This window comes from Triticum dicoccoides, chromosome 3A (genome assembly GCF_002162155.2).
Source record: "Triticum dicoccoides isolate Atlit2015 ecotype Zavitan chromosome 3A, WEW_v2.0, whole genome shotgun sequence".
In the NCBI taxonomy this organism is placed as follows: Eukaryota; Viridiplantae; Streptophyta; class Magnoliopsida; order Poales; family Poaceae; genus Triticum; species Triticum dicoccoides.
Window position 1 is genome coordinate 10812328 of NC_041384.1, and position 12928 is coordinate 10825255.

General features: G+C 44.4%; 1 protein-coding gene across 1 annotated transcript in view; it reads right to left on the reverse strand.

Annotated features, from left to right (window-relative positions):
* Positions 1 to 625: 625 nt before the first annotated feature.
* Positions 626 to 12928, reverse strand: part of LOC119271694 — a 35805-nt gene continuing 23502 nt past the window's right edge. Inside the window, exons 3-4 of the mRNA XM_037553421.1 lie at positions 2118 to 2127; positions 626 to 2014 (exon numbers count right to left, since the gene is read on the reverse strand). Coding sequence (XP_037409318.1) covers positions 813 to 2014; positions 2118 to 2127 — 1212 coding nt within the window. The 3' untranslated portion in view covers positions 626 to 812. The remainder of the gene's footprint in view (positions 2015 to 2117; positions 2128 to 12928) is intronic.

A 12928-nucleotide genomic window follows, 5' to 3' on the forward strand; every position in this document is an offset into this window, starting at 1 on the left:
TTTTAAAATCAGAAATTTGGTTTAAAATATATGAATGACTTTAAGTTACAACGGTCAAAAGGAATTAATCTGTGAGAGAGAAGGGATAGAATAAGCAGCTCATGCATGCAAGACCCCTGTATCATCTGACCGAAAGCTGACATTGGCGGGATCCGTGTACCTTGTTTGCAGGTCCTATATAGCTAGGTATTTCCCGAAACAAAATGCTTCGCTTTTTAAACTGCACAGTGTTGCACTAATCTTCAAACCGCAATGAGCGGCTCCATATCAGCCAATACATATGTGAACCGCTCAATTTTCCATATTGTGCAATATCTCACATTTGGATGCGCTCATCCAGACTGGCGTAAAGGGGCAAGACTGCCTTGCAAATTCAAGAAAGAACACAGCTAGAGCGCTTAGTTTTGGAAAAGCACTCTCTCTCTCTCTCTCTCAACATGGTACGATAGATTAGGTACTAGCTAGTAGTAGTACTACCATGCTCCATGTAAAAAGGTACAAATTTGGGCACCTGCTGTTTACATTACCGTAAAATGCAGCCCTTAAAGATTTATGTACAATAATTATATAAGTGCAACAATCAATGAAAATAAACACAACATAGCCAATGCTGCTTCTAATTTCCAATGGCATTTCGTCCTGACTCCTGAGCAATGCTTGAAAATCTCTACAACCACAGGCATGGCAGCTGAGGCCTAACAACACATAGTACTACAACATATGCACAATAAGCAAATACTAGTACCAGGCGGCATGCCCGGTTAGCTATCTCCAACCAAACACCGAACAAGCAAGCAAATACTAATGTACTATTATAGCCGTTGCACATTTCGACAGAGTGTACCAACCAGTGATTGTTGCAGACCAAGCCGGACAGAAACCAGATACCTTAGCAGCAGCAGAAATGTGGCCGCCATGAGTAAAGCCTCTGCCCAAAACTTGAGCATGCCGGAGGAAGGCACATCGTCCTTGCTGCTGCCACCTTGCTTCTGCCCCGGACACGGCCAGTGGCGTAGCATGAACACAAGGTAGTAGGTCAGAACCCCTGAGACGCCACATGACACCATTATCCTCGTGCACCCGGAGAGCCCAGAAACATCCATGGAGTTCACCAGGTATGCGAAAAGAGGAGCTGCCACCAGTGCACACAGGGCAATGATCCCTTTCATGTATGGCTTCATCTTGTCGACGCTGATGAGCGGGCTGTGGCGTGGGCGGTCAAGGTGAAGGCTGCACCAGAGGAGCACCGGGACTACCTCTGGCATGCAAAACAGAACCACGTCCTTGCCCAGCCATTCCACGGCGACCGTGTGCACCGTCACCAGCAGGAGGATAAGCAAGGTCTTGTGGAGCAACTCTGACGCCGGTGCGCTGCCCGGAAAAGGGTCAGCGGGCAGCTTCATCATCATTCGCGTAAGTGCCGCCACCATGGAGCTCAGGAACAGGAGGAATTGGGAGATGGAGAACCCCACAGCTGCATCGTCGTCGAGTTGATCCATCACCAAGAGCGCCCCGAACGTCGCCACCACCATAATCTGAAGCTCAACAGGTGTCTTGACGGATTTCTCATCAACGTTAGAAGATCCTTGTGTTACTCTACAGCGATTAAGTTTCATGTACAACGCTCGTATGAAAACAATGGCCATGACGGGAAAGATGGCGAGCCAGGCGAAGCTCAAGTTGATGCCCAGTAATAGCAGATAAGATATAATCACAAGAACGGCCGTGTCTCCGAAAATCCGGACGTTAGGACGGCATGCGAACCACGACTTCAATGGCGCCGGTGTAGCCGGCGTCGGAAGCAGATTAGGCAAGAACTCGTGCAATTTCAGAAATATATAAGGGTAGCAAATAGCAACCTCCATTGTGCCAGTTACCAACTCATAGCATTTTTTGTTGGTAAGACCATCATCACTTAATGAGAAAACCTGGAAATTGCCGACGCTGCTGGTGGACAGTGTGCAGGTTGCTGCTATTAGGCATAATAATGCTCCATCTGATTCCTCAAGCTTGCCTGAAACACAAATTTAATGGAGATGATCAGACCTAGGAGCCTGGCTCCAAGATTTTAAATTCATGAATTTAAAGCCAGTTTTTTAGTTTCTAGGTATATATACCTGAATGTAACTATTCGAATGAAGTACATAAATTTCAAGAAAACCATTAAAGATTTTAGGGTACGTGCGTACCCTGAATTTTGGGCATGGGATTTTGAAATACTCCTATAAGTCAATGAATTTAAATGATATCTGGATAGGTATATACTTTATGTGAGTATATACATCTAGCACTACTAGAATATGGGATTTCAACGAGTTCCAAGTGTTTGTCGAGTTCATTTCCCAACCATAGTCTGCCCAACGTGCAACATGTAAGATACTAATGGGTACATGACCAAAAGAGAAATCAGTACGATGAAATCGTACAATAGGAAAACACAACATAAAGTATATGGTTACATCCAACGCCCAGGGTTGGAATTGAAGAAACTTACTCACAGTCATGAGTTAAAATCACTTTAAATATCTCACTAAAATGGCAAAAATCGCAGTTAAGAATGCATCTTATGGCGTCGTGAAAAGGTACCCGAAGAAGTAGCAATATTGAACTAAGACAGAGCGAATAGAATAGTAAATAGCATGAAGCAAAGATATCCCCGTATGGATTGAACCAGATAGGCAGTAAGCGAGTGAAATTTCATTTAGGAAAGGCTACACGAACAACGACGACTTCCCACAAGAATGCAGATGTATATCGTCATGACAAAAGGAAGGGACAAAAGAAAGCAAGCTCATACTGAGAACTGAGCTTGGAACAAAATGTTTGGGAAGAACCAAATATTAACTTAACTTGTAGATCGAGCATTCTCCGGAAGAAATATTAGTGCGATAATCTAAACTAAACCCAGGAAGTGTTGGAAGGATATGGGCATAAAGAAAGCTTACACACTTGGAACATCAAAGGATCATTAGACCGTACAACAAAGAAAAAGACAATACAATCCTTGAGATGAGGAGTGAAATCAGCAGCACTGCACACTACCTTACGACACATTGTACTGAAATTTTTGACCAATGTACAGTTTAGAGCCCACCGAATAGCATCGGGAAGGCATGAATAGTATTCCTCTGATATATCCAGAAAACGGATATTATTGATCACTCTACTGAAAGGCAAATGAATTAACCAAAGTAGGGTATGCAGACACCGACCACATCCATGACCTGTATTCATCCAGATCGCTTACTACAAAATTATTCTTATGTGGAGGAATTGTAGATTCAAGTAAGTCATTGTGATGGATTTTAGCATCCACATTGAGAAAATCATAATGTATAGAGACTTTAGCATCCATGACAGAGCATCACCCTGGTAGACACCAACAAATATCTGGGGAGATAATTGATGCCGCCTGTGTTGCACAAGTGCAAACAGTTTATGTGAAAATCAAACTCACAAAACATATTGTCACTTTCCCTCATCTCTCCCAACATCAGCTTCACTTTTTTTAGTTAAAATAGTGTGTCTCAATGAGGGAGATAAAAAGACCATAATATAAATGATTATAGTTTGGCCCGGGCCATATGCCCTTATGATTTGAACCTCTCACACTACTTATATATATTTTTACCGATGTACTTTTGCTCCATTTGCGCAGGCTTGGGCCTCCTCTCCTTGTACCTCCAAAACGTTCCGCGTGTACTTATTTGTGCTATGTGTCTAGCATAGGTGGCACACCAAACTATTAGCGATTTTCTAAAAAAAATATAGTAGATTTTTTTTATTTCCTTTTACGGGGAAAACTATTAGCAATCATCATGGCTCGGCTGGATCATATGGGGTACTTATCAAGGAGATACTAATTTTTAACGGGCTACTTTTAGCATGAATCTACTTATTAAGTGGATGATTTAGCTAAGGCATCAATCGGTCTTTGATTGGTTGTCACTCTTGACTAGTAGAGCCACTGACCTTTGCTTGTATTCCTCTGTGTCTAAGTGATAAATACAGCAAGCAAAGTTACTCAAGAAAAGGTGGCGCATCAAACTATTAACAAAAAGAAATTGTGGGAAAAACTATTTGCGATTCAACATATGGAAGAACAACAGACAAAAATCTATAAGAGTATTAGATTAAACTCTATATAGGAATTTAGTTGAAAGTTAAACATGCAAATTTTAGATCCGTGGGAAAAAAGTAAAATTGCCTCTATAACAAATTGAATTCGACGTTTGGAAGCATAATAGAAAGGAAGAACAAATATATATACATGCATACATAAAATTAAGCTTCTATAATATATTAACAACTTGGACATGGAAGAGAGTTGACATAGACATACTGATTAATCGCGAACGAGGCTGTGGCGGCCGAGCGTGTCCGCCTTTTGACATGATTTGTCGGCGCTGGGATGCTCGGCTCCGCCCCATTGATTCACGGGCGGAGTTTTTCCCTGCTTAGCTGGCTGTTGGTCGATTGATGGGCCAACTTGGTACGGCTATTACGTAGTCGATCAAATCTGCCACTGCAACACCTGGAATCCACTGACAATTACTTTGGTAGGTATAATCATGACATTGTTAATTTTAGAGTGATAACACCTATGCATGTCCCTACAACATGGCAGCTAACTGTGCCCCCACATAACCCGTATCATTTTCTGGCTATTAGCTAGTAAAAGGTGCTAACCATGGAAAATTTTGCTAAGAGACATGCAGTTGATGAATTGTCATGTCTTTTTTGTGGTGAAGCAAAGAACTACATCCACCTATTTTTTAGTGTTCTGTTGTTACTGAAATGTGTAATAACATAGGTAGAGTGACTGGTACTGACCAGGTTGTCACTAATGATTCCATTGCTAAATGGTAAATTAGCAATGAGAAATGCCAAGCAAAAAATCTTTTGCACCCTCTGATGTTATGGTCACTATGGAAAGTATGTAATGACCTCTATTTTAAAAGATCTTGAGAAGCATTAAAATAGCATCTTCCCTGTAGGTGATTTTATGCTCCGGGGCTGCAAGAGACCGAGTAGACAGGATGACCGGTTCATTATGGTCCCTTGCGGGAAGCCCGTCTCTACTAACCAGGCCAGATCCCAGCTGAGAAGTGGGGATCCAATACGACTACTTACACCAAGGTGGTGAGCCTTTTGGAAGGCGACAAAAATGCTAAAAAAAAGGGAAAAGACCAGTGCAAGCTTGGCGCAGCTGGTCAAGGCGTCCTCGTTATAGCTGATTGAAGCTGGATCCGTGCTCCCGGTTGTCCCCAAAGCTTGATAACTTGTGTAGCTGCTGAGAATTCACGTGTATCTATTTTGCTATGGAAGAAGTTAAACTTCCTGTAATTTTTATCCTTTTGTCTTTGGACCTGTTATAGTTTGTGTTGACAGGGAGGCATGTCGGCCTACCCCTGGCGAACCATGCATTTGACTATGTTGGTTCTGTTTCTATGAAATGGAACCGGCGCTGGAGCCCTGTTCTTCTAAAACGGTCACTACACACTTTTGTCTACCATATTCTGCGTACATGACATATAGGGCTGACCACTGGACACGCCAACTAAGCCTACAACATGGAATACCACGCCCTGGAATAGCAACACCCTTGCGAGAATTTCGTACCCGTGTGGCCTGTCTGTTGAGGATTCAATGCGGCCAGGAGGTTAGACCTGGACTTTTGGGCGAGGTAGAGACGCGCAGTTTTTTGTTGATGGCTGGACTCGATGGAGCAGAGGCCGAGCGGACCATCATCTTCTTCGGTGGTTTTTGGTCTACAACAGTTATTGGATGCCGCCGACCAACGAGGCCACCCGCCATGACAACTCAGCAACAAGAAAACCTCCTGAAGGAGGTTTGAGAAGAGATCGCTGCCAACCGCCTACCGCTTCTTTCTCAACTACCCAGGAGAGGTGATTCCGCGGGCAAAGTAGTTCCTGCTTGATACCGGCCTTTTAGGACCCGGCGATCTATGGCACGGACTGCAATGTTGTTTGGTTTTCCTTCTCCCTCTCTCGCATTACCCCTCTCTGGTCCTTTTTTTCTCTGACACACACCACTTCTCTCCCTTCTTTTCTTTCACCCCTCTCTGGTCCTTTCTTTCATGGCACTTATCTCTCACACACAACAGCGTCCTCTCTCTCCTCCCCTCTCACTCTCATGGCCTCTCTCTCAAAAGTGAAAGTGAAAAACACCAAAATCCCGGGACAAGAAATGTGGATGCTCTCTCTCTCTCTCCTTTCCTTTCTTCCCATCAAGAACAGTGACCGTGGTGTCATATATATGGGGGGTAGGCTAGTCATAGACAGGCATCTACTGCTCAGTCCTATATCCCTGCTATGCGCCAAACTACTCTGCTACCGCTGTGAGGCAAATGGGCTGACAAAGCTGCAGGGTGCTGCAAATGATCTGATCCTGGAGAGACCCCAGCTCGAATCTCAGAGTGACTGGACAGGCTGATAAGGGTGTGCCGGGAGTCCGGGGTGCCACCACACCTTCTCGGCTCCTGCTTTCTCTAGCCGATGAGGTTGTCGGCTCCCATTCCCTCCGCTCCTCGTGGTGGTTGCAGTGCGAATGTGGGGGAGCCCGGTTCCTTCCATCTGTGCTCGGTCGGTGCCGACGTCATCACTCTAAAACAAGTTTTTCGGGCCACCGCCTCGACGGAGGAGCCATGGATTTATGTTCAAGCGGGTTCCTCAAGACAACAGAGGAGATCTTGCTCTTGTTTCTTCGGCTTCGCCCGCGTTGCGTCGCCTACGTCTCCATTGTCGTCATGGAGCTGGAAGTTTGTGTCTTGGAGTTGGACGACGCTGCAGCGCCGGTCTTGTCCAAGGGATGATCCACAAGGAGATTTGGTGGTGGAAGATGGTTAACGGTTCTGGAGTTTCTCGGCGCTGCTGCCAGTCGTGATCTTCAAGACCGCAGTCCAAGATGTGTAGGGTATTTCTTCAGCCAACCGCTCACATCGACATGTGTGTCGTCACTTGTGATGATGCCTGTTTACACTAGTAGAAAATGGATCAAATGTGAAGCACATTAGTCCCGGTTTAATTTTGAGCCGACACTAATGTGTGCATTAGTGCCGGTTCCAACGGCTAGCCGGCCGCTCTCATTAGTATCGGTTTGTGCCACAAACCGGTACTAAAGTGAGTGGTGGCAGGATGTTGTCAGTCTGGGGCCCCTCCAGCACCTTTAGTACTACTTTGTGGCACGGACCGGTGCTAAAGGTTCTTCTACATAAACCCTTCGGCCACGAGCTCGCTCTGTTCTTCCCCTTTCCCCTCTCCTCTCTGTTCTTCCCCTCTTCCTCTCAAGCTCATCACACACTTTGCCCAAAATTTGTCAAGATTTGAAGGCCCCCATCCATTCAAATGATCACAAAGGTTAGCAACTTTGTCATTTCATCTCTCATTGCTAGATTAGCTCTTGCAATGCTTTATATAGTGATTGATTTGTGAGTTTAGTAATTTGAGAGGAACTATATATAGGTGCTAGTATTTGATTTATATGCAATTTGAGGTCAAAAATAACACTTAGTTTGCATATGTAGGTGTGGTTTACTTAGTGCCTTCTAAATCTCCGTCGTAACCACCGTCGATCGCCCGCAACGTCCCGTCGCCGGCACCACCTTGTGGTGAGCCTCTTGTTCAGGAATATTTTATATAAAAAATTGATGTTTGTGTGATTTGGATATATAGTTACTCGTATAATTATCTTACCCGTACGTTGTTTGTTATACATAGTGTCATCGTTTTGATATCCGTCCCCGTCGGCCCTCGTCCGGGTTATGATTCAGATGTGGTATATTCTCTTTTAAAACTATTTGTTGCATTTCGTGTTTATGACAAATTATGTCCATCAAGTTGACATAGATATTTGTATGTAGGAGGTAGTTGAACCGGAAATTCCAACCGACCCTATTGTCGAGAGATTAAATTTAGTTGAAAGAGAAAACAAGGATTTGAAGAAAAAATTGAAAAGAATTGAGGGAGAGAATATGGAATTGGAGTTGCCTGTTGCCGATGTCGTCGATGATCACAAGATTAAGATGGAGAAAATGCACTTGAAGATTAGAAAGATTAGAAAATATGCCATTCATAGTGAGGCTTGGTATCATTATGCTGTTGGATTAATTGTTACCTTAGTTGCGATCTTGATCGCATTTGTTGTTGTATTTAAATTCTTTAGCTAGAGAGTTATTTGCTTATTGCATTTAAGTGTTGTATAAACTTTATGTATGAACTTTATGTATGAACTTGTATTAATTTGGTCTTTTCGGTGTTGTGTAATGAAGATAAGCCGACAATGGATGTGCGATGACCGATGCTCTCCCGAGTTCATTAATGGCATGCAAACTTTTCTGCTTGCGGCTGAGGCAAACAAGCGGACGAATGGTTTTATGCCTTGTCCATGTGCTGGCTGTAAGAATGATAACAATTACTCTAAGTCAAGAACCATTCACGTCCACCTGTTTAAGTCCGGTTTCATGCCCCACTATAATGTTTGGACCAAGCACGGAGAAAGAGGGGTTATGATGGAAGACAATGAAGAAGAAGAGGACGACGACAGCTATCCTGGCCATGATGGGTTCCCTGAATACGATGATACAACAATGGGGGAAGAAGCTGAGCCGGCAATGCGGGAAGAAGCTGAAGAAGAGGCATCAGATGAGCCCGCTGATGATCTAGGTCAGGCCATTGCCGATGCAAAGAGAAACTGCGCAAGTAATTTGGAGAAGAAGAAGTTGCAGCGCATGTTAGAGGATCACAAGAAATTGTTGTACCTGAATTGCGAAGCTGACAAGAAAAAGTTGGGCACCACACTGGAATTGCTGCAATGGAAGGCAGAGAATGGTGTATCTGACAAGGGATATGGGAAGTTGCTGGTATTGATAAAGAATATGCTTCCAAAGGACAACGAATTGCCCGAGAGTACGTACGAAGCAAAGAAGGCTGTCTTCCCTCTAGGGTTAGAGGTGCAGAAGACACATGCATGCCCTAATGACTGCATCCTCTACCGTGGTGATCAGTACGAGGATTTGAACGCTTGTCCGGTATGCGGTGCATTGCGCTATAAGATCAGCCGCGATGACCCTGGTTATGTCGAGGGCGAGCATCCCAGGAAGAAGATTCCTGCCAAGGTGATGTGGTATGCTTCTATAATACCACGGTTGAAACGTTTGTTCCAAAACAAAGAGCATGCCAAGGCGATACGATGGCACAGAGAATACCGTAAGAAAGACAAAGTTGAGAGTACCCGCTGACGGGTCGCAGTGGAGAAAAATCGAGAGAAACTACGGGAAGGAGTTTGCAGGTGACGCAAGGAACATATGGTTTGGTCTAAGCGCAGATGGCATTAATCCTTTTGGGGAGCAGAGCAGCAACCATAGCACCTGGCATGTGACTCTATGTTTGTATAACCTTCCTCCTTGGTTGTGCATGAAGCGGAAGTTCATTATGATGCCAGTGCTCATCTAAGGCACTAAGCAACCCGGCAACGATATTGATGTGTACCTAAGGCCATTAGTTGAAGAACTCTTATAGCTGTGGAATGGAACAGGTGTACGTGCATGGGATGAGCACATGGGGGAAGAATTTGACCTAAAGGCGTTGCTGTTCGTGACCATCAATGATTGGCCTGCTCTTAGTAACCTTTCGGGACAGACAAATAAGGGATACCGCACATGCATGCACTGTTTGGATGATACCGACAGTATATATTTGGATAATTGTAGGAAGAATGTGTACCTGGAACATCGTCGATTTCTTCCGAGCAGGTATGTCGTAAGAAAGAAAGGCAACCATTTCAAAGGTGAGGCGGATCATCGGACGAGGCCTCGCCACCGTACTGGTGCTGATGTACATGATATAGTCAAGAATTTGAAGGTAGTGTTTGAAAAGGGTCCTGGCGAACAACCTGTTCCGAATGACGCTGACGGACGCGCACCCATGTGGAAGAAGAAATCTATATTCTGGGACCTGCCCTATTAGAAAGACCTAGAGGTCCGCCCGCTCCGCAATCGACGTGATGCACGTGACGAAGAATCTTTGCGTGACCCTACTTGGCTTCTTGGGCATGTATGGGAAGATAAAAGATACACCTGAGGCATGGGCGGACCAGCAACGTATGCACGGAAAAGATGGCATACATCAGGGTCATGCCAGCTACGCTCTTACCAAAGAAGAGAAGGAAATCTTCTTTAATGCCTGCTCAGTATTAGGGTACCGTCTTGCTTCTCGTCGAATATAAAAGGAATAATAAACATGGCAGAAAAAAATTCCAGAACCTAAAGTCTCATGACTGCCACGTGATTATGACGCAACTGCTTCCGGTTGCATTGATGGGGCTTCGACCTGATAACGTTCGATTAGCCATTGTGAAGCTATGTACATTCCTCAATGCAATCTCTCAGAAGGTAATCGATCCAGAAATCATACCAGGGTTAGAGAATGATTTGGTGTAATGTCTTATCAGTTTCGAGTTGGTGTTCCCACCATCCTTCTTCAACATCATGACGCACGTCCTAATTCACCTATGCGAAGAGATTAACGTTTTGGGTCATGTATTTCTATACAATATGTTTCCCTTTGAGAGGTTCATGGGAGTATTAAAGAAGTATGTTCATAACCGTGCTAGGACAGAAGGAAGCATCTCCAAGGGCCATGAAAATGAGGAGGTCATTGAGTTTTGTATTGACTTTATTCCTGACATTAAACCCATTGGTGTTCCTAAATCGCAACATAAGGGCAGACTGGATGGAAAATGCACGTTAGAAGGGAATCAAATAATATGTATGGACGGACATTCTCTCACTGAAGCACACTACACAGTTCTACAGAATTCTGCCTTGGTGGCTCCGTATATGGACGAACACAAGAATTTTCTACGCTCCAAACACCCGGAGCGGTCTGATGATTGGATTACATGTGAACAGACCAGGAGTTTTGCCGGCTGGTTGCAGACACGTACCATGCATGACGCCTCTATTGAAGATGACCTGTACTCGCTGTCCCATTTACCATCTTTTAATATAATGACTTTCAAAGGGTACGAGATAAATGGTAATATATTTTACACGATCGCCCAAGATAAGAAGAGCACCAACCAAAATAGTGGTGTCCGCTTTGATGCAACAACCAAGGCGGGAAAGGAAACATATTATGGTTACATAGAGGACATATGGGAACTTGACTATGGACGTGGTTTGAAGGTCCCTTTGTTTCGGTGCAAATGGGTTAATATGACACGAGGCGGGGTAACAAAAGACCCGCAATACGGAATGACAATAGTGGATCTCAACAATCTTGCATATGCAGACGAACCATTCGTCCTAGCCAATGATGTGGCACATGTTTTCTATGTGAAGGACATGTCTATCAAGCCAAGAAAAAGAAAAGATAAGGAAGCGAATGCATCATACGATGAGCCAAAGCACCACATAGTTCTTTCTGGGAAGAGAAACATCGTGGGAGTGGATAAAAAGATAGACATGTCAGAAGATTATAAAAAGTTTGATGAAATTGCTCCATTCACAGTGAATATTGATCCGAGCATCCCGTTAAATGATTAAAATTTTCCATGGCTATGGCGCAAAGGGACACACGCGAAAAAAAGTTTCACACCCAAAAATCTGGGATGTGATCGGCTTCACTATCATCACTTTCTTCTGTGTTTCACACCCAGAGGGAATCTGTGTAATAGTTAGGGTAGTTATGTGTTTTGACATTGCAAACACGAATAAATTTGATATGCAAACAAATGCTTTCATGCATTTACTGATTTTTTTCCAGCTAAATGACACTGAAATTGAAATGCACTTCAAATGAACTCAGAAAAGGTTGAAAGTTGGCATAGTATCATAATTTCACCCACATAGCATGTGCAAAAAAGTAGAAAGGGTTACCGCAAAAACTGGATGCACTTCGTGTACAAAATGGACAATCTCTTTCGAAGTATCAGGGTTTCGGACGAAAACTCATCTGTTACAAAGGCATTTCACTTTTTAAATAACCTAAGCATTACCAAATTGAATATAATGATAAAACACACTAATATTATACATAAGAAAAGAGAATCACTGAAAAATCTATTTTCAAAGTTACGTTATTCACAAACTAGTGATTCACACAAATTTCAAATAATTCAAAATTTAAACTATTCAAATTTGAAAACTATCGGCACTAAAAGAAAGTTAGTAATTTTTTGTACTTAAAGCAAAAATATTCACAAAGAAACTCTAAATACAGCAAAAAACAACTCAAAAAAATAAAGCAAAATAATAAGAAAATAAAAAAGCCCGCCTACTGGGCCAGAGCGGCCTGCATACGACTAGAAACCCAACGTATTATTGGGCCAGGATGCAGGCCCGCAAAGGCCCAGTAGGCCCACAGGGCAGCAGAGAACAGATAGGCCCAGTAGGCCTGCTTTGGAGAGGAGCTCGAGGAAGCTGCCGTACTGGGGCTTATAAACCAGTGCGGACGCCCCTCGGCTAGCGAGGTGGGACTAAACTTACCGCACTGCACCTGCGCTAGCGCACCTCCTGTACTACCGGGTCGTGGCTCCAACCGGTACTAAAGGAGGGAGCCTTTAGTACCGGTTGGTGCCGTCACCCGGTACTAAAGGGGTGCGGTTCCCGCCGCTTCACCTGGCCAAGACAGACCTTTAGTACCGGTTGGTGGCTCCAACCGGTACTAAAGGTTCCTTCTATATAAGCAGCATTTGAAAAAATTTCATTCTCCCTCTGTTTCCCCATCGAAGCACCGCCTGCCCCGATCGATCGACGCCATCGCCGCCCCCGTCCCGCACCGTCCCCGTCGCCGCCCCTGTCGTGCGACGTTGCTGTCGCCGCTCCCGTCCCCCTCGCCGCCCTCGTCTCCGTCGCCGCCCCCGGCCCGATCCCGCGTCGCCGCCCCTGTCACGTCGCCGCCGCCCC